The 25,593-nt window shown below is 52.2% G+C and overlaps 4 protein-coding genes across 8 annotated transcripts in view; 2 read left to right on the top strand and 2 right to left on the bottom strand.

Annotated features, from left to right (window-relative positions):
* RETREG3 (reticulophagy regulator family member 3) overlaps nt 1-2,640 on the top strand; it is a 57,762-nt gene extending 55,122 nt beyond the window's left edge. For both annotated transcript variants that reach the window (XM_029212580.1, XM_029212579.1), the window contains exons 7-9: nt 472-554; nt 1,201-1,333; nt 1,738-2,640. In XM_029212580.1, the coding sequence (XP_029068413.1) occupies nt 472-554; nt 1,201-1,333; nt 1,738-2,195 (674 nt within the window). In that variant the 3' untranslated portion in view covers nt 2,196-2,640. The remainder of the gene's footprint in view (nt 1-471; nt 555-1,200; nt 1,334-1,737) is intronic.
* Nucleotides 2,641-4,974: 2,334 nt separating this feature from the next.
* PSMC3IP (PSMC3 interacting protein) lies at nt 4,975-10,304 on the top strand. Its single transcript, XM_029212624.1, has 8 exons — nt 4,975-5,149; nt 5,238-5,338; nt 5,528-5,617; nt 8,443-8,554; nt 9,044-9,189; nt 9,310-9,363; nt 9,483-9,542; nt 9,639-10,304. Exons 1-8 carry the CDS (start codon nt 5,116-5,118, stop codon nt 9,693-9,695), a joined length of 654 nt encoding a protein of 217 aa, XP_029068457.1. The 5' UTR covers nt 4,975-5,115; the 3' UTR covers nt 9,696-10,304.
* On the bottom strand, nt 9,909-16,760 carry MLX (MAX dimerization protein MLX). Of its 4 annotated transcripts, none has more exons than XM_029212613.1 (8): nt 16,648-16,760; nt 16,198-16,234; nt 15,630-15,719; nt 15,245-15,351; nt 14,891-14,990; nt 14,604-14,703; nt 14,033-14,234; nt 9,909-11,046 (listed from the first exon to the last, which is right to left on the bottom strand). In XM_029212613.1, exons 1-8 carry the CDS (start codon nt 16,687-16,689, stop codon nt 10,990-10,992), a joined length of 735 nt encoding a protein of 244 aa, XP_029068446.1. In that variant the 5' UTR covers nt 16,690-16,760; the 3' UTR covers nt 9,909-10,989. The 4 variants fall into 4 exon arrangements, with proteins under 4 accessions (XP_029068446.1, XP_029068444.1, XP_029068447.1 ...); XM_029212611.1 differs by having other exon boundaries at nt 10,567-11,046; nt 16,486-16,742; XM_029212612.1 differs by lacking the exon at nt 9,909-11,046 and adding an exon at nt 13,387-13,878 and having other exon boundaries at nt 16,486-16,742.
* Nucleotides 16,761-16,897: 137 nt separating this feature from the next.
* On the bottom strand, nt 16,898-21,581 carry COASY (Coenzyme A synthase). Its single transcript, XM_029212564.1, is given in 11 exon segments — nt 16,898-17,867; nt 17,869-17,904; nt 18,006-18,152; nt 18,241-18,338; nt 18,499-18,583; nt 18,775-18,839; nt 18,923-19,112; nt 19,254-19,385; nt 19,631-19,845; nt 20,427-21,134; nt 21,521-21,581. Coding segments are annotated over 10 exon segments (1,692 nt in total). The 5' UTR covers nt 21,124-21,134; nt 21,521-21,581; the 3' UTR covers nt 16,898-17,840.
* Nucleotides 21,582-25,593: the final 4,012 nt, after the last annotated feature.

Genomic DNA, 25,593 nt, shown 5'->3' with positions numbered 1-25,593 from the left:
CCCTCTCTTCTATGGTATGGTCAGGTTGGGTTTTCATTAAACCCTGGCCTTCTAAGAGCCCTGCACATGGGCACCAAGGCCCAGCTCCCCCTAACGCAGCCAGTTGAATAGTACCAGTCCTCAAAAGGCTGATTCAGCCCAGGTGGGGCATCTCCCTTTGCCCTCTCTGTGACAGTGTCCGCTTTACACATTGACATCTGGTCTGTCCCTAGCTGATCCTGAGAGTTGTTGACAAGCCTGGTAGTTGATCATCTGACCAGAACAAAAAGGGAGGGATGTTGGAAGAGAGATCTTTCTCCTGTGTTATCAGCTTACCTTGCCACTTAGGCTCAGCAGCTCCTCCCTCAGGCATTGTTATGTAGGCTTAGGGGGTTCATTCTCGTGTTCTGATTTTATGCCTTTGAAATCCAAAGGGGACAGGGGTTTCCCCTCAAGGGAAGGTGTCAAGGCGTTTTTGCTCTTTCCACATAGTGCGCCGCAGAGGTCTACACCCAGAACGTGCTGGGGACAACCACAGTGACAGTGAAGAGGAGCTTGCTGCCTTCTGTCCTCAGGTATCTTGGGTGTGGGAGCTGCATCGCTGCCCAGTTTTTTTTAGCTCCTTTTTAACCATCTGGCACTCATGTTTAGACAGTAACCAGGTTTTCAAGCTCCCTGTGGGCTCTCCAGGGACCCAGCTTCTTGCCCTTTTCCAAGGACCTCACTGCCCCAAGAGCAGTGAGGAGAGAAGCTAGTTTTATATTGGGACTTTGTATGTAGAATCTCAGTTTGAGCATGGTGACCAGCACACCCTCTTCCATGCCTCCTTTTAACCCCTGCCATCATGGCAGAACTTCTGCAACTGGCGTGATCATTTTTTAAACAGCCCAGCTTGCCTTAGGTCAGGCAATGTGTGTATCCTCCTGGCCACTTGTGAAAAGTATTCTCTGGATCAATTATTTGCTTAAGAGTAAGTGGCTGGTTGACACCCAAGACTGCTTTCCTTCCTGTGCTCAAGACTGATGAAAAGGGGTGTTTTCCCTGGGGGAGCAGCCTAAAAGGGGTCAAGATTTTGACTCAAGTCTCCATGCATGCCTGGTTACACTGTTGGCCTTAAGGTAGCCTTTAGGGCCAGCTCACTGGTGAAGTTGTAACTAGGGAACTGCGCTCGTTTCTAATGGCACCATCTCTTCAGGCGTGTTGGTCTTTTCTTTTCCTAAGCTGGATGATTCTACTGTTGCCAGGGAATTGGCCATCACAGACTCTGAGCACTCAGATGCTGAGGTCTCCTGTACAGACAACGGCACATTCAATCTTTCACGGGGCCAGACACCTCTAACAGAAGGCTCTGAAGGTAGAGGAACCTTGGACCCAAGTTGATATTGGCCCTGACTGTTGCCTCTCAGCTTCCCGGGCAGCGGGGATACTGCCCCCGCTTTTCCTGTTTTCTGAGCTGTGGATCGGGTGGCAGAGCAGCTTTAGGGGTATGGCTCCAGCCAGGTGGCACTGCTGCTCTCCTAGAAATCCTCAGTCCCTTAGTAGCCTCAGATTCTCGGCTTATGGGGGACATAGCAGAGGAAGAAAGGGGGAGTTCTCTGGCCAGTAGAGGTCACAGCAGTCTATAAGTGGAGGGGGAAAGCTGACCGGTGCCAGAAATCCAGGGTGGAAACATCTGGTTACTTGGAGATGACTTGGTGGGGCTAGGGCATAGGAAGGCCAGGCAGTTGCCATGTCTCAGACACTCCTCTGTTCTCCCAGACCTAGATGGTCACAGTGATCCAGAGGAATCCTTTGCCAGAGACCTTCCAGACTTTCCTTCCATTAATGTGGATCCTGCTGGCCTGGATGATGAGGACGATACCAGCATCGGGATGCCCAGCTTGATGTACCGTTCCCCACCAGGGGCCGAGGAGCCTCAGGGCCCCCCTGCCAGCCGGGACGAGGCTGCACTGCCGGAGCTTTTGCTTGGCGCCCTGCCTGCAGGATCCAACCTCACCAGCAACCTTGCTAGCCTGGTCTCCCAGGGCATGATCCAGCTGGCCCTGTCAGGGGCCTCCCAGCCAGGCCCTGCTGGCCTACCTCCCCGGAGAGCCACAAGAGGTGTCCTCCGGGCCCCCAGTTCAGACCTGGACACTGATGCTGAGGGGGATGACTTTGAACTTCTGGACCAGTCGGAGCTGAATCAGCTGGACCCTGCCAGTTCCAGGAGCCACTGAGGCAGAGACTCCCCTTGGGGGTCATTGTGGTTTAGGTTTTTTTTGCTCCCCATTCCACTTAAGGTGAAGGGGCAAGGGAAGAACCCAGGTCCCAGCCCCTGAATTATATATGTATGCTCAGTAGCCTGGCAGATGCGCAGAGGCCTGATGAGAGAGGACACTCACTCCTCTGCCACCAGCTGGACACTGACTTCTGAGCTCAAGTCACTGAAGTGAGAATGTGCTCCCCTGAGGGACACTTCTCTCCATCAGGATGGTGGTATTTCTGGGGAACAAAGTAGTCAGGGGTATTGGTTCCCTTTTGAGGGGATGCTGCTGTGTGCTTCTAAGTATGGGTGCTCAGAAGCCCTCAGTGATAGATCCCTTCCTTCCTTCCTCCCTTTATCATCTCCCGAGAGCTCCAAGTCAGGCAGCTGGGAGAGTTACACTGTCATCTTCCTCTTTTGCTAAGCCATGCTTTGATTTGCCTTTTTCTAAGCAAGCTTGTCCTTTGGTTCTGCAGAGCAGGCCTGTTCCCTCTGCCCCAGCCCGTCCTCATTTCTTGAGGCCTAACCTCCAGTGCTCCAGAATATTGCTTGTGAAATTTATGAATGTGAACATGAGGTGGGGGTGGGCCTCTTCTACATTACTTTGGGCCATGGGGTCAGCTGGCTGGGAGGGTGAGTGCCTCTATATCTCATGGTCTCACTGAATCTTTTGGAGCTGCCTGGTTATTTTTGGTGCTGCTAACCCCTGGCTCCATTTGCCCATCAGCCTGAGCAGTGAGCAAAGCAATACCATACCATACCCATTTCCATGTTCCTGTTCCTTCCCCTGCTCCTCCTTTGGAGAAGCAATAATCCCACATGGGCAATGTCAGAGTAGCACTTTACAAATGGCTCAGTGGCATTCATCCCAGGAGCCACCAGCTCTTCTTGCACCAGCTCTTCTTACTCCTTGTTCAGCTCCTTTAATAATTTTGTTTTCAACTCCTTCCCAGTTTGGCAGGGCTTCTTTTAAGGATGAGCCCAGTTAGCAAGAATGTGTCTATAATCAGCAGAGACCCCAGTAAAGGGTATCTGTTTTACTGCCCCTGATAAAATCATGTGAGACAAAAACTTTAAAAGGTCATTAGTTCTAAACCTGTGCCTCCCCAATCAGAGCTCAAGCTGAACTCTTCTGTCCTCTTTCCCTCTGCATTAACCCTTTGCTGATCCTCAGGGACCACTCCCCCAACACCCCTGTAGCTGGGTGAGGGATGTTGGACAGAGCCCATTTTCACGTGCTGCAGGTGGGAGTGTGCTAACATGTTTGCTCTTGGTTGATGGACAAGGTAGAGGCCAAGGAGTGAAAATAGTCTACGGTGAGAAGGGAGAAGAGAAGAGCTAGGTGTCTGATTCATAGTCACTTCCCTTTGTGGAAGGTTAGGATAACGGCCTCTCCCCACTTTAGTGTTCTCAAACAGACTTTGGATACCTTCTCTCTTCCCAGAGCCCAGATGTCTTACAAGTGAGCTCTGATGTGGAAAAAACAGGTGTGGGAAAGGAGTGGGACTTTGTGTGTTTGCATGAGTGTGTTTAGCTTCGGGCCTTGGGAATTGGCAAGAGGGAGGGAAGGAAGGAGAGCAAAATCTTTGGAAGGTGTTTCTTGTACCTGCGGATCCTGCTCTGAATCTCCTTAGTCCTCCACTGTGAATTGGGATGGGGATGAGGGAGGGAGGGGTGCTGGGGAATAAATCTTGTATGAGAACAATCTTTTAAGAGACTGATGTTGAATGGTGCCTTATCCTTTGATAGGTCTTGTTAATCTGAGATGATATTAATTTGAGGAGGTGATAGCCTCAAAAGAGGAAGCCCATGTGTGAGGGACCCACCTGCCCATCCCTGTTTTTCCTTCTGTGATGGCCAGAACAATCACCATGGTGGGAGGCTACTTCCCCTCTCCAGGAGAGCCCAGATATGAGCAGAACCGGCACTTTCGGCTGGCATCTAGCCTGCAGTTCCGTCATTTCTAATTCTTAATATTGTCCCCTAAACGTGTGAAGACAAGCACAGGTTTCAATGGCTAATGAGATTTTAGGTAATAGAAGCTTTAAACATTAGCACCATGGCCCTCTGGATTGTCTGAACCTGCAACTCAACAGCTGCTCTTTGGCCTTCAGCTGACCTCAGAAACTAGAAATACTTATTTCAGGCTTTGTCCCATTGGCCGATGTGGGCAGGAGTGGAAAGCACCTGCCAGGTGTTGCCATAAGATTGTCTCGGCCAAGAGGAAACTTCTACAAGCATTGTGGCTTAAGAGCAGCCCCTCCCAACCCTACCTTCAACCACAGCATGTGCTGAGCGCCCCCTGTGTGCGAAGCTCGGTAACGGGCAAATTAAGGCAGCGTTATTCTTTCCAGGGCGCTTACCCCTTCTATTGTCTTCATAACTCCCCTCCTGCAAACACCTCTTGTTGCCGTTTTACAAAAAATGAGAAAAACCGACTGAAAGGTTTGGGCCGTGGGAGGGGACACGTCCGTAGGTAACTAGCCCTGTGACCTTGAGCAAGTCGCTTGCCCAGCGGGAGGTGATGCTGAGGTTTCTTTCCGTTCGAATACTCAGCCCAATTCAAGGTCACGAGTGCTCAGCGGCCGCTAGAACTGGGTCCCGAAACATCAGCGCGTGATTCCCTACAGCCCTGGTTCCGAGAGGAGTAAGTGAGAGGTTCGAAGCGCGCGCCCCGCCTCCCCGGCAGAGACCGGGACCCGGCCGGCGAGACGTAGGCGCCCGAGTTCCCGGCCGAGCTGAACCACGGTGTCCGGGAAGGGCTGCTCCGCCCCTCGCGAAGGCTTCCCTCCGCCAATCACCACTTGAGGCCAGCCCGGCTCAGCGCCGGAAGGAGCTGTTGCCCCGAGCAACTGCAACTTCCGGCTTTCGGAGTTTTTGAGGCGGTAAAGGACATGAGTAAAGGCCGGGCGGAAGCCGTGGCGGGAGGTAACGGCCGTGGGCGCCGGGAGACCTGGGAGAAGGGCGGGCAGGGGTCGGTTGAGGGAACCCCTCCCCGCCTCGTCTCTCTCCGTAGCCTCCGGGATCCTGCTGAGGTACCTACAGGAGCAGAACCGGCCCTACAGCGCCCAGGACGTGTTCGGGAACCTGCAGCGGGAACACGGACTGGGCAAGGCGGTGAGGACCCTCTCCTGGGATTCCTCCCCTGGGACCCCTTGAATCAGCCTGGATTCCTCCCCTCCCGAGGCTGCCATTCTAGCCTTGGGCTTCCTAAGGCTCTTCGGGCGCTTCCCGCCTCATTGGTGACATTCTCCAGCCCGGCCCGAAGTCACTCCCCCGACTTCTCCGCCCCCTCCCCTCTGCCAGGCGGTGGTGAAGGCGCTGGACCAGCTGGCCCAACAAGGCAAGATCAAAGAGAAGATGTACGGCAAGCAGAAAATATACTTTGCTGACCAGGTGAGGGAAACGTGCAGATTAGCACGTGTGTGAGAGTCCGGCATTAGGTGAATCAGTCCCTGGTATGAACTCTCTTTGGGAGAATTGAAGCATCCTGTGAAATTCACCGGTCTTAGGCCAATAAAAGGGTCCCAGCCAGCCTTTAAGTCAAAGTGTGGACCCCTTTTGCTGTCATCCAAACTTCACGAGATTTCCAGACTTGAAATATGATAGAGGACAGAAGATCCTGAGTTGTTGCTATCGAGGTCCATTTATCCTTGGAAGTTCTTATTCCCAATCATCTAGATGAGAACCACCGTCTTGCAAATTATTTTCCTTCTGTCTCCACCCCCTTCCGTAAACACATGTGACATTAACTTTGTATCTCCAGCCCAGACCCCCCTCACCTGGATGCTTCTCAGTCCATTCAGAATCAATATTGCCAAAGTGGAATGCCTCATCTCTCCCCGAAACTGGCTCCTCTTGTATTCTTCTCCCTTAATGGAATCACTCTTCACCCAGGCCAGAGACCGGGGAGTCATTCTTTTTTATTATTATTATTATTTGTTTATTTTGGCTGCATTGGGTCTTAGTTGCGGTGGGGGGCTTAATTGCCCCCCGCCCACCCGCACGTGGGATCTTAGTTCCCTGACCAGGGATCGAACCCCCGTCCCCTGCATTGGAAGGCGGATTCTTTTTTTTTTTTTTTGAAGAAAATGAGTATATTTTATTAATCTTTTTTTTTTAACATCTTTATTGGGGTATAATTGCTTTACAATGGTGTGTTAGTTTCTGCCTTATAACAAAGTGAATCAGTTATACATATACATATGTTCCCATATCTCTTCCCTCTTGCGTCTCCCTCCCTCCCACCCTCCCACCCTCCCTATCCCACCCCTCCAGGCGGTCACAAAGCACCGAGCTGATATCCCTGTGCTATGCGGCTGCTTCCCACTAGCTATCTACCTTACGTTTGGTAGTGTATATATGTCCATGGGAAGGCGGATTCTTAACCACTGGACCACCAGGGATGTTCCTGGAGTCATTCATTCATTCGTTTACTTATTTCTGCATTGGGTCTTCGTTGCTGCGTGCGGGCTTTCTCTAGTTGCGGCGAGTGGGGGCTACTCTTCGTTTCGGTGTGTGGGCTTCTCATTGCGGTGGCTTCTCTTGTTGCGGAGCACAGGCTCTAGGTGCGTGGACTTAAGTAGTTGCAGCACGTAGGCTCAGTAGTCGTGGCACGTGGGATCTTCCTGGACCAGGGATCAAACCTGTGTCCCCTGCATTGTTAGGCAGATTCTTAACCACTGCGCCACCAGGGAAGTCCCGGGGAATCATTCTTAACTTCCCTTATTTCACGTGCCCAGTCAGCCATCAAGTCCAGTTGTTTTCCTCTTCTTGAATCCATCCTCTCCTTTTCCAGCTGCCACCACTGCTCTAGTTTAGGTGCTCCTCACCTACTGCAATATCCTCCCAACTCCTGGCCTCCTTAAACATATCTGAAACATTGCAGCCAGAATAATCTATGTACGTACAAATCTAGTCATGCCGTTTCCCTACTGAAAACTCTAGTGCTCCCTAGAACAGATAAAAGGCACTTGGAGACCTGGCCCCAGCCTGCCTCTAGCCTCTCCTGTCCCTGTTATTTCTCCATTCATCAATACTAGACCATTTAGATGTGTTTTACTCCTGTGGCCTTTGCTCATTGTCCTTCCTCTGCTCAGAGTTTTTGAGTCCCTTCTTTCCCTTTGCCCGGCTAACTCTTACTCATCCCTTAGGATTTCACGCAGGCATCACCTCCAGAAACCTTCCCTGAATGCTGTGAGCTAACCTGCCTTCTTCGGGCACTTACCTCTTTTGAGGCACACTCTATTGTAATTGTCTTTTCACTTGTCTCCCTCACAAAACTGAAGCTGTTCTGGGGCAGACCCCATTTCTCATCTTCCTTTACTCAGTAACCCCACAGGATTTAACAGCCACCGTCAAGGCTAATTATCCTAAAATAGGTTTCATTATATTACTGCTCTATTGAAGATCCCTTAAAGAAGTTGGCAGATTTTTTTTTTTTCTGTAAAGGGCCAGTTAATATTTTTATGCTTTGCAGGTTAGATGGTCTCTTGTCCCAGTTACACAACTGTCACTAGTACTCAAGTCTGCCACTGTAGAGCAAAACCAGCCATGGACAATATGTAAGCAAGTGGATGTGGCTACGTTTCCATAAGTTTTTTTCAAAAACATGCATCTGGCAGGATTTCGCCTACAGGCTGTAGTTTGCTGCCTCCTGCCCTAATGGTTTACCTCACCTGAATGTAGAGTCCAAACTGCCTGGGCTGGTATTCCCATCCTTTCCATTCTGCTTCCCATCACCACTGACAAGACCCCACTGAGCCCCAGCACAGGCCTTTTCTAGCTGCTGGTCTCATGGGAGAGGTTCCTCAGACTTCACTGGTATCCTTTATCTAAATACCTCCCACCATGCCTCTTCACCTGTCCAGATTCTTCCTATTGTGGAAACCCATAATTAGGTATCATCACCTTGAGAAGAATGTTCCTTTACTCCTTCAGCCCAGTGAGTGGTTTTGCCGGTAACCTGAAAGATATTTCTGTCCTGTTATTCAGTATCCTGTACCTCAAAACCCCTTGAGGACGATTATCAGGTTTCAACTTGTTCTTTTACAGCTTTTTGAGTGGACTGGTACTGAACTGAGTGACTGCTCGAAGGTACCCTCTCACTGTCTTCCCAGGCCCAGATTCGCGAGTGTGTATGAACGTGGGCTTCCCAAACGTGGGTTCCCTTCTTGCTTCTCCCATCAGCCTGCTTCTATTTATCCTTTTGTCTCTGGCAGGAACAATTTGACACGGTCAGTGATGCTGACCTCCAAGTCCTGGATGCCAAAATCGTGGCCCTCACTGCTAAGGTGCAGAGATTGCAGCAGGGCTGCCGCCACATGGAGGCTGGTAGGACTGGGCAACCCCCAGAAGGTACCCCTAGTGTCAGGGTCAGTCCGAGGTCAGGAATTACCAAGTGAAGGGTTTGTTGACTGCAGTGTTGTCTTCTTGCAGCAAAGATCCCTTTGCTGGGCTGTCATAGGCATTACCTTAAAATCAATGTCTAACAACTAATGGCTTTTGAAGACAAGTGGGCAAGACGGGCATTTGCCTTCCCTGCTGTGAGTACCAGTACACGGTTCCCACACTTCCCTTTACTCGGCTGCTTTAACTGACTACAGCTAACAGTCTACTCGGACTCATTCCCCTCAACTATTTGTAGATGGGGAAGGAAAGAAAACTAGAATAAACCGACAATTCTGTAAGCCTTAATCTCTCTTGAGGATTTCCAGAATATGGGACCCATTCTGGACCCTGTGTATAGAGCCCAGAGCAAGGTGGAGGCCTGGTCTCCTACATCAGGGTAGCCAGTGACCTCTCCGGGGGATGTGGTTTTAGAGCTGAAGGAGTTAGCTAGTGCCCTGACCACACCGGAGATGCAGAAGGAGATCCAGGAGTTAAAGAAGGAATGTGCTGGCTACACAGAGAGACTGAAGAACATCAAAGCGGCCACCAACCACGTGACTCCAGAAGAGAAAGAGCAGGTGGGTGGGGAGGGGGTGGGGAGCAGGGAGGGCTGCCTGTGCAGGTTCAAAGTGAGGAGTGTCGACCCCAGCGGCTGCTGTGGAGCCGAGGGGGTCAGAGGAACCTGTTTCCCTGTCTAGGTGTACAGAGAGAGGCAGAGGTACTGCAAGGAGTGGAGGAAGCGCAAGAGGATGGTAAGTGCGGGGGAACTCTAGGCAGGCCCTGGACAGCGGCAGCCACCGGGGGTATCATGAACCCGTCAGGCAAGCCAAGTACTGCCCATCTGAAAGGGGGCGGTTTTGTTTCTTGTCAGGCAACAGAGCTGTCTGATGCAATCCTTGAAGGATACCCCAAGAGCAAGAAGCAGTTTTTTGTAAGTGGTGTTCTCCCTTCCTTGCTCCCCTGGGGCCTGCGTCCAGGGAGGTCTCATTCACTTGTCTTGCTGCCCACCCCCCCCCACCCCCCGCAGGAGGAAGTTGGGATAGAGACAGATGAAGATTACAACCTCAAGCTCCCAGATCCCTGAAGCCCTCCGGCAGGCCTGGGAACACAGATGTCCTGGACTGGCTGCCTTGTTTAGGTCAGCTTTTTTGTTGTTCCTGCTGCTGTCCGCTTTTGGGCACACACCAAAGTACTGGGTGGAGCACTGGTGGCCCAGAGAGGATGGTTTCACACATTTCGTCATCCACGTTTTGACTGCCTGAACTTAACAGTTAGATGGGGAACAATGCAAAAGGAAAGCATTTGGCAATATTTATTGTAATATAATTTGATATAAAAATATTTAATTTCCTCTGGATAATCAAACCTCCCAGATAATCAAACCTGAGGATGGCAAAAGAGAGCTTGGGGGACAAGGGCAGGGAGAGGCTACTATGCACAGCATTTAAGGAGCCCAGGGCCTCACCCAGGACTCTCCTGGGCTCTACACTCCAGGAGACCTTTAGAAAATCTTCTCTACCCACCTTCACCCCACCCTAAGTCCTGGGAGAAATGCAGGCAGCACTGAGATGGTGGAGACCCAGATACACTTGACAGAAAGCCTGGGAGTGGTCTTGAGACCAGTTTTCCAAAATTGTAACTTTAGCAAAATTGCATTGTTGGTGTTTAGAAAAATTAAAAAATTTAATATGTAGTGTTGTGTCACATTTGACTTTGCTGTGCAGTGCTACTGCCTGTGGGGACACAGAGGGCAGGAGTGGGTGAGGAGGTTGCTTCCCTCCACCACCCAGAGTAGGGGGCAAGGGCAGGAACCTGGCAGCCCTGCCCTGAGCTGGCCAGAGAAAGCTCTGGCCTCACCTTGGGCTGACCAGGCAGCCCTAGCCTAGGCATGAGGCCACCTTTCACCCTTCATGGCTGTGAGAGTATTTTCCCTTCCTCCTTTCTTCCCATCCAACGACTGCCACAGTGGCCAGACTTAGGCTAAAGGTTGCCAGAGAGACCAGAACAGGCAAACGGTAGTTACCAAATGGGAGCAGAAACCTGAGGCCTAGACAAAGGGAGAGGCCAGGAGCTTTCTAGGGTTCCCAGAGCAGACCCCATCCCGAGGACTTCTATGGGGAGGGGGAAAGACTAGGTAGGTCTGAGATCTATGGTCAGTATAATAAATTAATCAAAGCTTTCATAATAACCTTCCCCCCTCCCCAGCCCCACTGAAGATGGGGCTGAGGGGGAGGGGAGAGCTGGGGAGCCAAACACTGAGGAGAAAGCAGCTGACTGGTGTGCAGTGTCACAGTCCAATCTCATAAGGCCAGTGGCTCCACAGCCAAGTAGGAGACTCAAGGCCTCTTGTTGGCTGTTCTGCAGGTTCCAAGAGCTGGTCAGTAAAGCTGGTTCTTCAACTGATGTAGGACACCAGTCACAATCTCCCGCAGGGTCTGAGGGGCAGCAGAGAAGAGAGAGATCATGCTCACGGAGGGCACAGAGCTGCTCAGCGACGCCTGCCTGAGCCACGTGTGCTCTTCAGAGTGCAGTTAAAACAAAAAACCTGGGAAGCACTGATGTCTACAATTTGCAGATGCCCCCAAAACAGGATGGAGTCAGTCAGGGATGGAGAGATGCATTACTATGTGATCAAGCAAATACAAAAAAGGTTAATGGTAAACTTTGGGGGGGGGGATATATGAGTGTTCATTATAAAATTCTCTCAATGCTGCAGTATGTTTAGTGTTTCACAGTAAAAATGCTGGGACATGCTTTCAGCTGAAAACATTTCCTCTAAGATCAGAAACAAGACAAGGATGCCCACTTTCACCACTTTTATTCAACATAGTTTTGGAAGCCCTAGCCATGGCAATCAGAGAAATAAAAGGAATCCAAATTGGAAAGGAAGAAGTAAAATATCACTGTTAGCAGACGACACAATACTAAACATGGAAAATCCTAAAGATGCCAGCAGAAAACTACTAGAGCTCAGCAATGCATTTGGTAAAGTTGCAGGTATAAAATTAATGTACAGAAATCTCTTGCATTCAAGTATCAAAGAAAAATTAAGAAAACAATCCCATTTACCATCACATTAAAAAGAATAAAATAAACCTACCTAAGGAGGTAAAAGACTTGTACTCTGACGGAAAGAAATTGAAGACGACACAAACAGACAGAAAGATATACCATGTTCTTTGACTGGAAGAATCAATATTGTTACAACGACCATACTACCCAAGGCAATCTACAGATTCATTGCAGTCCCTGTCAAAATACCAATAGCATTTTTCACAGAACTAGAACAAATAATTTTAAAATTTGTATGGAAAGACAAAAGAACCCGAATAGGCAAAATAATCTTGAGAAAGAACAGAGCTGGAGGTATCATGCTCCCTGGCTTCAGACTATACTACAAAGCTACAGTAATCAAAACAGTATGGTGGGCTTCCCTGGTGGCACAGTGGTTAAGAATCCGCCTTCCAGTGCAGAGGACGCGGTTAAGATCTAGTCGGGGAACTAAGATCTCACATGCCACAGGGCAACTAAGCCCAAGCGCCACAACTGCTGAGCCCGTGAGCTTGAGCCCATGCGCTGCAATGAAGAAGAACCCGCATGCCGCAATGGACCCAGCGCAGCCAGAAAAACAAAAAACCACAATGAGATATCACCTCACGTCTGTGAGAATGGTGATCATCAAAAAGAACACAAATAACAAATGTGGAGGAAAGGGGACCCTTGCACCCTGTTGGTGGGAATGTAAACTGGTGCAGCCACTGTGGAAAACAGTATGGAGGTTTCTCAAAAAACTAAAAACAGAGCTACCATATGATCCAGCAATTCCACTACCGGGTATATATCCAAAAAAAAATAGAAACACTAATTCGAAAAGATATACGCAACCCAATGTTCCAGCAGCATTATTTACAACTGCCAAGATACGGAAGCAACCTAAGCATCCATCAACAGGTGAATGGATGAAGAAAATGTGGTGTATATATATACAATGTAATATTACTCAGCCTTAAAAGAATGAAATAATGCCATTTGAAGCAACATGGATGGACCTAGAGATTATCATACTAAGCAAAGATCAGGAAGAGAAAAACAAATACCATATGATATCACTTATATGTGGAGTCTAAATATGACACAAATCAACATCTCTACGAAACAGAAACAGACTCACAGACACAGAGAACAGCCTTGAGGCTGCGGGGGTGGGGGAGGTAGGGAAGGGAAGGAGTGGGAGTTTGGGATTAGCAGAGACAAACTTCTGTATATAGGATGGATGCATAAACAGCAAGGTCCCACCGTAGAGCACAGGGAACTATATTCAATATCTTGTGACAAACGATAATGGAAAAGAATATGAAAAAGAATATATGTATGTATAACTGAGTCACTTTCCTGTACAGCAGAAATTAACACAACATTGTAAACCAACTGTACTTTAATAAAATTTTTAAAAGTACCAAAAAAACCCTGCAAAAAACCGAGATGAATGGATAAAGAAGATGTGGTATACACACACACACACAATGGAATACTCCTCAGCCAAAAAGAAAAATGAAATTTTGCCATCTGCAGCAACATGGATGGACTTGGAGAGCATTATGCTAAGTGAAATAAGTCAGAGAGATTCTACATATAAGTGTATAACATTACTTATATGTGGAATCTAAATAAATACAACAAACTAGTGAATATAACAAAAAAGCAGCAGATTCACAGATACAGAGAACGAACTAGTGGTTACCAGTGGGGGGTGGGGCTGAGGGCAATATCGGGGTGGGGGAGTGGGAGGTACAAACTACTGGGTGTAAGGCTGCAAGGAGGTATTGTACAACATGGGGAATGTAGCCAATGTTTTTTGTAATAAGTGTAAATGGAGTGTAACTTTTAAAAATTACATTTAAAAAAATGTTGGGAAACAAAAACGTGAGAATCTCAGATACAAGTCAAGCCTCAGAAAAAGCAACCAGGCCTCAAAAACAGAAGACTCAGTGCAACCATTAACACACTCTCCATTACAAATAATAATTAGAAACCCCATGGAAAGCTACTTTAGTGGGCCTGGGGGTGGGGGCCAGGAATCTTTCCAAAAACCCCAAGTAAGTCTGCTGCAAGTGATCGGGGCTTACTTGCTGGGCGGCTGAGGAGGAATGCCTGAGGCTGCCATTACTTGCCACTATGTGGGTGAAACAAAGGCCAAGAGCTAGGCCTTGCATTAGGGAGTGCTCCAATCCTTCTTGCCAAATGAAACCTTAACAGGAAAAACTGGGCTAGAAAGCAAAGGGGGAAACAGGAATACTGAAAGTTGTAGAAATATCCTCAAGAAACCTAAAACCTGCTACCCTGTCTCTCCGAACAAACAACAGCTTGGGCCACTGTGCCTGAGGGAAGACCCCCAACACCGTGTCCACTGCTGCCCCATACCTGCGGCTTACAGTGCTCCTCAATCCAGCTGAAGACACAGGCCGACAGCTCCTGGAAGCTGGCCACGGAGATAGAGGCATTGAAGGACTGGAAGAGGGAGTCCATGATGCCTTGAAACACGTTGAACTTCACCTGGTCAGAGACCTGGTCCTCCCCCTCATGGGGGTTGTCCTGGTGTGCCTTCACAATCTGCTCATAGTTCCTGAGAGCGAACAGGCCAGGGCTAAGGGGCTGCAGCAGCTCCACCGGCCCAGGAAGAAGAACAGCACTACCCTACGTACTCCCCTGGGAAGGAGATTCCCAGAGAGCCTTGGGGAGGTATTCAACATCAGCTAGGTACTGCTTCTAGGTCAGAAGTGGTGACCCACCCTCTCCAGCCTTCCCTTCATTAATCCCACAGGCGTTTCCAGAGTATCTGCTACAGTTGGGATAGAGTCCTGCCTACCACATGAGAGAGTGAGAGTATTATCTGATGTGGCCTTTGAACAAAGGGAAGGGCGTGAACTGAAGGGGCCTCAGAGTCCCCTCAGAACCAGAAGCCCTGGTTCCCCCAGCCCAGCACCCCCCTTACACTTTCATGATCTTTAGGGCCATGACGTCCTTGCGTAGCGTGGATACCTCCTCCTCCTGCTTTTTCTTCTCCTTGTGCAAAAACTGGATGTAGTCAATGGCTGGAGTGGGGGAGGGAAGAGGGGGTGGGCACAACCAGAAGGACCAGGCTGATTGTGTCTCCCCTTCCCCCAGACCCCACCTCTCCTGTTACAACCACCCCACCAGGGCCAGGCCAAAAGCGGCTCTGAGGCGCTAGCCTTCACAGCCCCCTTGGCTCCAAGCCCTCCAGTGCTCTCCTGGCCATACTCTTCTGCAGAACGATGGCCTTGCTGAGCTTTTGGGAGCCAATGGAGAAGTCCTGCTGCTGACAGGTGGGAACGATGGTCTGCAGGTCATCATAGCCTCTCTGTGGAGACAGCAGGGGACATGGGTTCCTTAACTAAGGGGTTAAGGCAAATGGGCACAAAGTTTTTCTTCCATGATACCAAGTTCCATGCTCACTCACTCAAAGGGAGTGGGAAGGAGGGAGAAGTTCATGTCCAGGGCCTAGACTAGCTGCCCCCAAGCCTGCTTGGGACTGCCTGACGGGGTCAAGGCAGAGTGGATCTGAAGTGTGCAGCGCCCTCCTGCGCTGGCTGAGGTGCAGGCATCCCCAATCACCTTGATGGCATCCCTCCTCTTCTGCTCAGCCTGAGTGTGTGCTCGCCGCCGCCGGTCCTTGTAAGACTCCTTGTAGGATTCCTGGTGGTAATCGCTGTCCTCGTCATCTACGCTCAGAGTTGGGGGCAGGAAGAGGTCATTCTGGGGCCCAGTGGGGCTCATCTAGCCCACTTTTCCCCAGCTGAGAAGAAGAACCTGGTACCCAGAGATGGCAGATAGATACAAGAACCTAATATCCCAGATGAGGTGAGAGATGGCAATACCCTGCTTCTAGCACTAGGGTTCCAGCGCCTCCACGTGGATGGCTGGAGCTGCCCTGTCTAGGAAAGATACTAAAATGAAGGCATATCTGGTTCCCCCGAGTGGGGGGGACGTTGCTGCCTACCTGTGTTGGGGACAGAAGAGGCACTGGTGGAACCGATGCTATTAGCTCTGGACACTACACTCCCCTTGCGGGTGCTTTCTACAAAAAGCCCTGGAAAAGAGAGGCCCCAATCACTAAGGGGTAGGATAGAGGGAGGGGCCCTGCTAGGGGCATAATGGCTTCCTGGGTCTTAAATACTGACCTCTCCCCTTCAACCCAAAAGCCAGCCATACTGGGCCACCCACTTCCTGTCGTGCCATTTCGCAGTGCTCCTGTCTCTAGTGTCTACTCTGCTCCACAGGCCTGCAGTGATACCTCCTGGCTCACAAAGTGGCATCTGGGCGTGATAATGGTGAGTGACCAGCTGTCACTACTTCCATCACGTCCCTGCTCCAGGACATAGGGAACTAGGTGTCACCCTCGGATGCTTCCTGCCCCTGTCCTCCAGCTCCTCCTCCCTCGCTGCTCAGGCCCGCTCAGCTCAAGGGCAGTGGACTGTGCTCAGGTGTGGCTAGCAAGGCTACTTAAATCTATAGGTCTGAAATGGGAGTGTCCCTCCAGAGCTGCAGACGGTGGGGGAGGCACTCACCGGGGTCCAGGCTGTTGTCGCTGTACGCATACTCGACCTGCGGCACCGAGCAAGGGAGAAGCCCGTTCAGACCTCCGCCCCTGCGCGCGTGTACAAACACACACACACACACACACACACACACACCCCTGGGGTGCGCGGGCAGCCGCAGGATTCCCCCAGAGCCAAGAGTGGCTAGGCCGCGGGAGCGCCACCCCTCGGCAGGACCCCGTCCGCCCACTCCACACCCCCAGCCCTCCAACCCCGTCCCCTCACACCCGCGCGCACACGCCTCAGTTGTCTTCCCACCTTGGCACACGCGGGGTGAGAGCTGTCTTCTCTGCAGCCCCGCGGCCCGGAGAGCGGGAGTAGCTCTGGGGACTTCAGGGAATCCCCTCGTCTTCCGGACCCCCTACGTGCACGAGCCCGACCCGCCCTCCCCTCGCCGGCGTGCGCGCCCACGGGGCTTGCCTTGACCCAGGGGTCCTCCGGAGAGGCGCCCGGCTCCGTCATCTCCGACCCACCGAACCGGAAACCTGCCCGCGGGCTGGCCCCCTGCGGCGAGGAAGCGGCGATGCGCGCCCACGTGACCCAAACCCACCAACCCGCGGCCCAGGGGCGGGGGGGCGGGGCGGGGAGGCTGCGCATGCGCGACCCGGAAGACGCCCACCCCCCCCACCGCCACCCCCCGCTGCGGCCGGTGGAGTCCTGGAGTCCTGGAGTCCGGCTTGGTGTCGGGGCTGATACCGGCGGTCTTGGGGCCGACCTACCCGCCCGTCCCTGCCCTTCCTCAGGGCAGGCGTCCCAGCCGCCGCGACATGAAGCACATTCGGTGAAACGGGCTCCCCGCAAAAGGCTTGTACGCAGTGTCGCAGAGAGTTGCGCGCACGCGCACTGCCGAGGCCAGCCAGCTCCCGAGGACCGGGACGAGTTTCCCGGACCTGCAGTCTTGGCCACCTCGCCCGACCCCTCCGGGGTGCAACCTCTGTGAGGCCAGAGGCCCCGCGTGGCTTGTTGTAGGATGCTCCTGCAACGCCCAGCCCAAGTCTGGCAGGATAGTTGGAATTGACGCTTTCAAAGAGCCTGTTAGCCAAGTCATGCTACTTTGTAAGCTAAGCAAACTGAGGTATCTACAAAGTCCAGAACGTATCCAAAAGCACACAGCTAGTCAGTGATAGGGCCAAGACTGGCCTCAGTCTGGCTAGCTTCAAAAGCCATGCTCTTAACCACTGCATTCCTGGCTTACATCTCGGGCCTGGGCCCTGCACTTGTGGCTAAAGTGTCGCAAAGATACCCAAAGGCATTGGAGCAGGAAGTAAGCACCATACAGGCAGCACCTAGCAACATTCACCTTTAATTCTGTAACAAGTTTCAGTGTTTGCCCTGGCTCCAGCCCACCATGGGTGCCACAAACCTGTGGGCAAAAGCGAGGATGGAACAACGCTAGGGGGCCTGCTCCCCCAAGAGCCACATTCTCAGTGTTGGCCAAACACTGGCAAGCTGGGTAGGCTTCCTGTGTCCAGCAGGCCCAGCCAGGCCCCGCCCAGCTTAGCACAGAGCCCCCTAGGCCCCAGCTAGGGTGAGCTTCAAGGCCCCAATTCGCCATCATCACTGGACCTCTTGTCAGCTCCAGGGGTCAGTTTGGCCCCACAGAGAACTCATTGTCAGTCATGGGCCTGATGGTGCCTCGGAGATGCGCTTCTGCAGGAGGGCCCAGGCTTTCTCCACCTTTGGACAGGCCAGAATGTTGGGAAGAAAAGAGGACAGGGTCATACACGCATCCACTGGAGACTCCCTCCCCACAACCCAGCCTTTCCCTGGGCACCAACCTGGTGCTGGGTGACATGTGGCTCCCACAAGGTGCTCAGCACCACGTGGCTCTGGTCCACAAGCTGCTGCCCACTCATCTGGCTCTGCAGCCGGCTTTGGGCCGCAGCCTCACTCAGGCCGTCCCTCTCCACAATGCGTCGTACAGCCTGGGCAGACAAGGCATTCATCAGCCCACCGGTTCAGAGCAGGATGCGGGCTACAATGGGGATAGAGTGGGGGGTGGGATCCAGATACCTCAGTCTCAGGGATGACAACGGTCCACACCTCATGGACCATGTTCTGCCAGCCTGCTTCAAGCAGCATGGCGGCATCAATCACGCACACATGCTTTCCTGTGGGGAGACCCCAGTCACTGCCAGCAGCACCTTGCCACTTGCTACCAGTCAGAGAGCCAAGGAAACACAGTCCCAGGGAAAGTGGATGGTCTGATTTAGGGTGGGAAAGCTCCCGAGGGAGATTCCGCTTAGCTGTTCCCTTGGGCTGCTCACTCACCCTCAGCCATAGCCTGCTCCATTTCCTCTCTGGCCAGCTTTGCGATAACTGGCCACATAATGTCCGTGAGTATCTTCAGCTGCTTCTGAGAAAGGGAATGGAAGGGGTGGGCAGAGTTTACCCTCCCCGGGATGAGATGGAGCCAGCCCGAGGGAGGAGGCAGTTGGGAACAGTTGAGTGGAAACTGGCATTCTGGGCCAGACCAGAGAGGTCCACTGGGTCCCAACCTCTGGGTCTAGTAGCAGCTGCAGAGCCCTTGGAGAGGTGTGTGTTTACCTTGTTCCCAAACACCCGGCTGCCTAGGACCTTCCTGTTGATAATGCCATCTTTATGGAGAATATCTGGATGACAGAGACAGAGGATTGGGCAAGGAGGCCAGCCATCTCCTCACTTCAGGCCACCTCCAGCCCTCCCCAGTTATTACCTGTTCCAAAGGCTTTCACAACAGGCTGGTAGGCAGGACCACCCGGGGCATAGGCCCGGTGGCCCAGGTGGTCACTGTCGATAACATATGCCCCCAGGCCCTTCAGCCGCTGAGCTACTGAGCTCTTCCCAGAGCCACTGATGCCCGTCAGCCCAATCATGTAGAAACCTGGGGGGAGCTCTGGCCTCTTCTATGGAAGATAAGAGGGAACCCCACAGTTACTAGGGTCCCCAGACTCAGGTTTGAGGCTGAACCCTTCAGTCTCTCCTCTCCAGCATTCCCAGCCCACCCACGCAGGGGAAGGGGTGGGAGGCAGGTGGGTTAGGCTTACATGTGGAGGCCGGAGCAGGTTTCCCAGCATTTGTTGGCGGAAGCTGGAGGAGCTGACTTTGTCCTCTTCATTTTCCTTGTGGTTTAGGTCCTTCAGCAGCTGGATCTGGTACAAGGTGAGCTCCTCCAGGTCCTGAGGCAAAGGAAGAGTGAGGAGAGAGAAGGAGGGTTGAGGTGAGGACAAATCTATCGCCTTATCCTCCCCTGCCTACCCAGAGGTAGAGCTTGCCTCGGAGGACAAGCTGGGAAGTTCCTCCTTGCCTCTTCCCACCACCTTGAGCCCTCTCTTCCCTCCTCTGGGGTCATGTACTTCCAACAGCCCCCAGTGGCCTTCCCCATCCCCATCCACTCCCTCTGCCAGTCTCCCTCAGGGGTTACATTCTCAAGGCGGAAGCGGTTGACGGCCATCCCCCCACGATAGGTCTCCTCGCTGACCACCAGGAACTCCAGAGAGGGGTCAGAGCCAGCGGGCCCATAGGGGTCCAGCAGGGGGATGATATCAAAAGTCAAGGAGGGCTTGATGTCCACCAGGAACTCACTCAGATGTTCCACGCGTTCTGCGTAGGGTTGGAGCAGCTCAGGGAGCAACTTGCCTGGGGAAGGAGCCCAGAAGAACAGTGAGATCTTTTTACTGGGGAGGAAGAGTGTGGGCCAGTTTAGGGGAGAGCGTCCCTAAGCATCCTATCTCCAGAGGGGAGCTGGGCAGTGATCTGTGACGGGGGAGCTATGAGGAGGCAGCAGGCAAGCACAATAGAGCTGCAAGGGCTGGCGCATGTGCAGAGAACTAGCAGTGCCAGGAGGCACCAGAGTCAGATGGAGAATTCCAAGAGCCAGAGAATTCCGAGAGGCTCCTCTGACTGCCTGTGGCACTGCTACCTACAACTTACTCATCCATTTATTCCCTGGGACTCAAACTTTAGGATTCATCACCTGGAGAATTTGTTTAAAAGTGCAGGTTCCTTGGCTACACATTTGGGGGATCCTGATTGAATGGTGACTAGACCACACACCTAGAAAGCTGCATTTATTCATTTAACAAAATTCCCTCAGTGCCAACTGAGTGCCAGGCACTGTGACATTTGGGAGTGGTGGGAAGTAACGGATGGCCCCACCCTTCCTCAATCTTGGCCTGGGGGGAGGGTAAGACTGCCCTAACTCAGTCTCTCTCACTCACTCTTCAACAGGTCTTTGTCTGCTACTCCCACCACAAGCTGCTCCTGAGCCAGGAGACATGCGACGCTGAGCAACACCTTGTGGGCATTGTGTAGGCGGTCAAACGTGCCACCCACAGCACCTCGCTGGTGGCCACGCACTGGCTGCTTGGCAGACCTGCCCACGGGGGAGGCTGGGCTGATGGTGGAGGCTAAGGGGACGTCCAGGGACCCCACGGGCAGAACTCCAGGCCCATAATCGGGGTATAGGAGCACCGAAGACAGTTGCGGACAACAGCTGTAACAACTGGTAGCATAACGTTCGAGCTGTTGCTTGGCTGGGTTGTACTGGCTTCCATCCAGGGTCTGGAAGTCGGTCAGCACCACTTCCGGCGGGTGGGCCAGGTTCTGGACTGAGCTGGTCAGGGGAGGGAGAAAGCTCTTGGTTCGGATATTGGTCAGCAGAATTCTAACGTCCAGGTGCCTGTGGACGTCGGCGCCAGCGTAGAGGTGCGTGATGAAATCGATAACTTCAAACGTGGCCTGCACGGGGCTGGACTGGGGCTGAGCCGGGCCGCCCAGGCACATGCCCGGTTGCAGGTGTACATAGAGCGTGTGATTCACCAACCGGGCCGCCGAGGTCAGGATGGGGGCCAGGCGAGGGGCCAGGGAGGTCAGCGGCGTTGTCAACACCAGGAGGCCCGACCGGAATACGGCCATGCTGCCCAGGCCTGCGGACAGTCAGAGAGACGAGGCGAGGGTTACTGAGTGGTATGTGTCTGAGGCCGAAGACTGTAGGAGGACTCGGACCCAAGAGAGGGAGACCTGGAGCAGGGATGGCGTTCCCAGTGCGGATCGAGAGGAACCCGGGGGAGGGTACGGGACCTGGCAAACGGCGCCTCGGGGCTGTGCTCTAAATCTCAGTTTTATCATTTCTCAGACGGAGCGGTGAATTCGCTGAATTGCATCGAAATCCCGGGAGGGGAAAACTCGGCAGGAGCCCCTGAGTCATAAGGCTGGGGATCCAGAAATCCTGGGCGCTCTTGCTGAGCGGCACCAGGATCTTCAAGGAATCGGAGGAGAGTACTAAAGACGCTCAAGCTCGGGTCCTACTTACTGAGACCTCCGGGCCTTGGTTCCGCTTGCACCACCGCGAAGGCTTCCCCAGCCGCGACCAGTTAACATTACTTCCGGTGCTGCGACTCCGAGCTACGGAACCTGAGAAAGGCCAAACATCTCAACTTTGGTTCGGCGAGGGATTCTCGCGAGATTTCTCATGGGGTGGGGCGCCTGCATTGATAAGGAGCAGAGCTCGGGGGTTTGGGAGATACGCGGAAACTTATTTCCAAAACCCAGCCTCACGGGGCCTGGGCCGAGTAGGTCAAGGCGGACTTGAAAGCCCGTTTCACACGGGTGCCCTTCAGACTCTGAGAGAAGAGGTTGGCTTCAGCCAGGTCCCTCAGGAGACAGCGGCAAAGGCGGAACTAACACCTGGCTTTCCTGCGTAAATCGCGGGGACGGAGGTGGGGGTCGTAGGGTAGCACTTGAATTAGGTTTCGGCGTCCCCAGAGCCCTCCTCCTGGCACCCTCCCAGTCTGAGGATCCTCATGTTGGAGGTCACAGGACAATTCTGTCCAAGCCCCCATTTCACAGATGGAAAAATTGACGCCCTGTGTGTTCCAGGGACTTCTGGGGAGGTAAGGACAGAGGCCATGTGTCGTGGCTCCCGTGCAGTGCTCTCCACATCATCCAGAACCAGTGATATGACAGTTTTTTACGGAGAGAGAGGAGGAGGAGGAGAGCTCTGCGTGTGAGCTCAGTAGAGCTGCCAGAGAACGGTCCCTATGGACGGGAGAAAAGGGGGCGGCGGGGGTGGGGGGGAGAGGGGTGGGACTTAGTGCCTTGGGTTTACCGTGAAGCTAATAAGTGCTGGAGAGGCTGGAACTGGAAATCTCCGTGGGAGGACAAAGCCAGGTTGCCATCAGGAAACATTTCGGGTAAATTATCCAGGACGATCTAAAAAGGGAGGGAAACCAATCTCCAGGATTCCACTACAGTAATGTGTTGTAGTTTATTTTCCCAAACTAAATAAATGCTCACTTTCATACTTAATTTTGTGGGTTTTGTATTCCTAAAGAGGTCTCCCAAAGCGTATAAGCCTCTGGCCCCACAGAACCTGCATTTGGTCCTGGAGTCAAGGATGGAAGAGTTTTAGTGCCACAAAGGCCTTGAGACCAGGATTCTTGCAAAGACATCTTAAGTTGGGTTTTAAAGAGAGGACCAGTTGAAGAAGCAAACCGCAAAGATGGTCAGGAAATTCCCTGAAACATCTGGACACACAGTCTCACGTGCCTACTTAGACATTGTTGGAGGAGGTTATCTGAATGACGTGACTGCCAGTTGACCCTTGAGCTGGACACAGGCAGTCAGAGGCTGCTCACCCCTCCCGTGTCCTTGGAATGTAGCCTGCCCACGACTCCCACAGTGGGAGCTGTTTCAAGGACGCAGACTTGAGAGGGCAATGTGTTGTTGCGATCAGCTGGATGAATTACATGACTGAACCCAGTTAAGGCCTCTAGAAACTTGAAGATTCTGGTGTGCAGGTGCAGAGATCTACTCTTCTAGCACTGCCCAGGACAAGCCTCGTATGTAAGTTCCCTTGCTTATTAAACCTGCCACCTACCAATCTGGAGTGGCTGTCTCTTTCTTCAGTCTCTCTTTGCCCTCCGTGTATGGGGCCAGTTTACAAATCAACATTGGCAAGCCTGCCAGGAGACCGAAGAAATGGGCCTTGGGAAAGAGGCACCTGCATGGGAAATCTTGGGAAACGCAGGCTGGTCTAATGTGCTTGTTTGAGGAACTGTGCCGGGTGCACCGCGGCTAAGACGGGAGATGAATGTCTGCAGGGTGGGCTGGCCACTGCTGTGGGCAGGTCGCTGGCCACTGATGCCTAACTAGAGTCTGAAACTCAAGTTGAAAAGCTGGAAGAAGAGCTGAGGTTAGAGAAGGACGTGCATTGTCCACTGTTCTGCTCACTTCGGGGCTGGCAGGTGGGGTGGGGGAGTGGGATGATAAGTTGGAGACATTACTGTGCGGTTTACAAAGCTAGGAGCTCGAGAGCTGCCTCAAATTAAGGTCCAAACGCTTTTGACAAAGCCCGAATGGATGCTAAGAGGTGGAATCCCCAGGAAAGTGAAGGGGGGGGGGGTGTTGTGGTGATTGACAGTAAAACACATGAAACACCCCATGCCATAGGACCCCTATGCAGAAGAAAATGAAAACCAGGTGATGACCATCCCAGCCAGCAGGGCAGCCCCCATTCAGGAAACGTTCACGATGAGAGAATAAACATCCACTGAGATTAGTGATACAGCTGCCGAATTCCAGCAAAAGGCCAGGGAAAGTATCCAAGCATGGTTAGTATGGCTATGGGATTGGGGGGCGTGGGGATGATTTCCCTGGCTGGGCAGGAGGCAGAGAAAATGAGCAACGTCACCACACAGCCGGCCCCCCTGAAGCATCTGCATAGGACTTGGTGGCTCGAGGTCCTCACTCCCTTATAGACTGGATTATTCTAACCTGCAGGGAGGCTTGTCCCAATATGAGGGGTTTCCCTGGGCATGTGGGACCCTGGAAATCTATAGAGGAGGTGCAACAACTCCTTAGGGAGTTGGGAGTGAGACAGGCCATCTATGCTCCTATCTTTGAAGGGCCTGATCAGGCCACATTCACTGCAGGAATGAAAGCCAAGATACTCCAGACTGCCCCCATCACCTGGTATGGGACAGTAATATCCACGCTGAGCCCAGTTGTGGGACAAGACATTTGTGATGTTGGGCAATCCATTGCTGATCTAGAGGAAACCAACAAATCCCAGGAACAGTTACATACTGGCCTGCAGGAAGGACCCAAGACAGAGAGGGAGCTCAAAAAGCCAAAAGGCTATTCTGAAGGGCTGTAAAGGGTTTGGTAAAAGTAACCCAGAAACAAACGTGGTTTGACTTCATTGCTGCTTGGAACGCAACTGAAAAGATACATCGGCCATCCAGTGCTGTGTTGGTTGGCCTGTGGGAAGCCTTAAAACCTGCCTAACACTTCAGAACTGCCCACTTGGCCCTACCATCCCTGATGCCCTGCCCGCTCCAGCAGAGGCCTCAGGGATTCTCCTGTTTGAGGTGGGTGCCTCCCACGTGCCCAGGTTATAGGATGCAGGCCAAGACTGCTTCCAGGTGAGGCCCACTGGAGGCAATCGGAGGCCTCCTGTGGAGCTCACTACTGGTTGATCTTCCAGAAATAAACAAAAGGTGACAGCTCTGGCGACTTCCCTGTGGTCCAGTGATTAAGACTCCACGCTCCCAATGCAGGGGGCCCAGGTTCGATCCCTGGTCAGGGAGCTAGACCCCGCATACCACAACTAAGACCCGGTGCAGCCAAATAAATAAATATTTTTTTAAAAAAAAGTACAGCTCTGGTGAATACTGGAGCCAGATGTGCTCTAATATCTTTTACTTCCTTCCTTTTTTTTTTTTTGGCTGTGCCGCACAGCTTGCCGGATATTAGTTCCACGACCAGGGATTGAACCCGGGCCACAGCAGTGAAAGCACCGAGTCCTAACCACTGGACCGCCAGGGAATTTCCCCGGATGTACTGTAATACACGGTCACCCTCAGAAGTTTTCTGGCCCCCTCAGCGCCACTGAATTATAGAGCACAAATGGTTATAGTCAGGAAAGTCCTTTTCACACAGCAAATTGGGCGTTCTCCTTGCCCCTCCACACCCCTAGAATATGAGATTTGTTTTTTGAATTTTATTTTATTTTATTTTTTATACAGCAGATTCTTACTAGTTATCCATTTTATATATATTAATGTATATATGTCAGTCCTAATCTCCCAATTCATCCCACCACCACCACACCCCCGCCACTTTCTCCCCTTGGTGTCCATATGTTTGTGCTCTACATCTGTGTCTCTATTTCTGCCCTGAAGACCGGTTCATCTGTACCATTTTTCTAGAGAGAATATGAGAGTTTTTATCACTAATACCAGAGAACATAGTGGGCATTGATATCCTACAAGGTCAAGCTCTGCAAACCTATGTCTGCGAATCTGCCTCTGGGTTAGAGTAATCAGACCAGTGATGAGGGGAACACCAATTGGGAACGGTAAGCCTGCCACCCCCGGGGAAGAG

This window comes from Monodon monoceros, unplaced genomic scaffold, assembly GCF_005190385.1.
Source record: "Monodon monoceros isolate NGI ecotype Baffin Bay Population unplaced genomic scaffold, NGI_Narwhal_1 Super_Scaffold_9, whole genome shotgun sequence".
Taxonomy (NCBI): domain Eukaryota; kingdom Metazoa; phylum Chordata; class Mammalia; order Artiodactyla; family Monodontidae; genus Monodon; species Monodon monoceros.
Note: the sequence above shows the minus strand (reverse complement) of the source record. Positions and strands in the feature narration are given on the sequence as shown.

Coding starts and splice junctions, on each gene's coding strand:
- PSMC3IP (XM_029212624.1), top strand. CDS start 5,116: ATGAGTAAAGGCCGGGCGGAAGCCGTGGCGGGAG. Junction 5,618..8,442: donor AAATATACTTTGCTGACCAG/GTGAGGGAAACG, acceptor TGTCTCTGGCAG/GAACAATTTGACACGGTCAG. Junction 9,364..9,482: donor GGAGGAAGCGCAAGAGGATG/GTAAGTGCGGGG, acceptor GTTTCTTGTCAG/GCAACAGAGCTGTCTGATGC.
- MLX (XM_029212611.1), bottom strand. CDS start 16,689: ATGACGGAGCCGGGCGCCTCTCCGGAGGACCCCTGGGTCAAGGCAAGC. Junction 16,235..16,485: donor CTCACCCCGCGTGTGCCAAG/GTGGGAAGACAA, acceptor TCGGTGCCGCAG/GTCGAGTATGCGTACAGCGA. Junction 15,352..15,629: donor CTCTTCTGTCCCCAACACAG/GTAGGCAGCAAC, acceptor CTCTGAGCGTAG/ATGACGAGGACAGCGATTAC.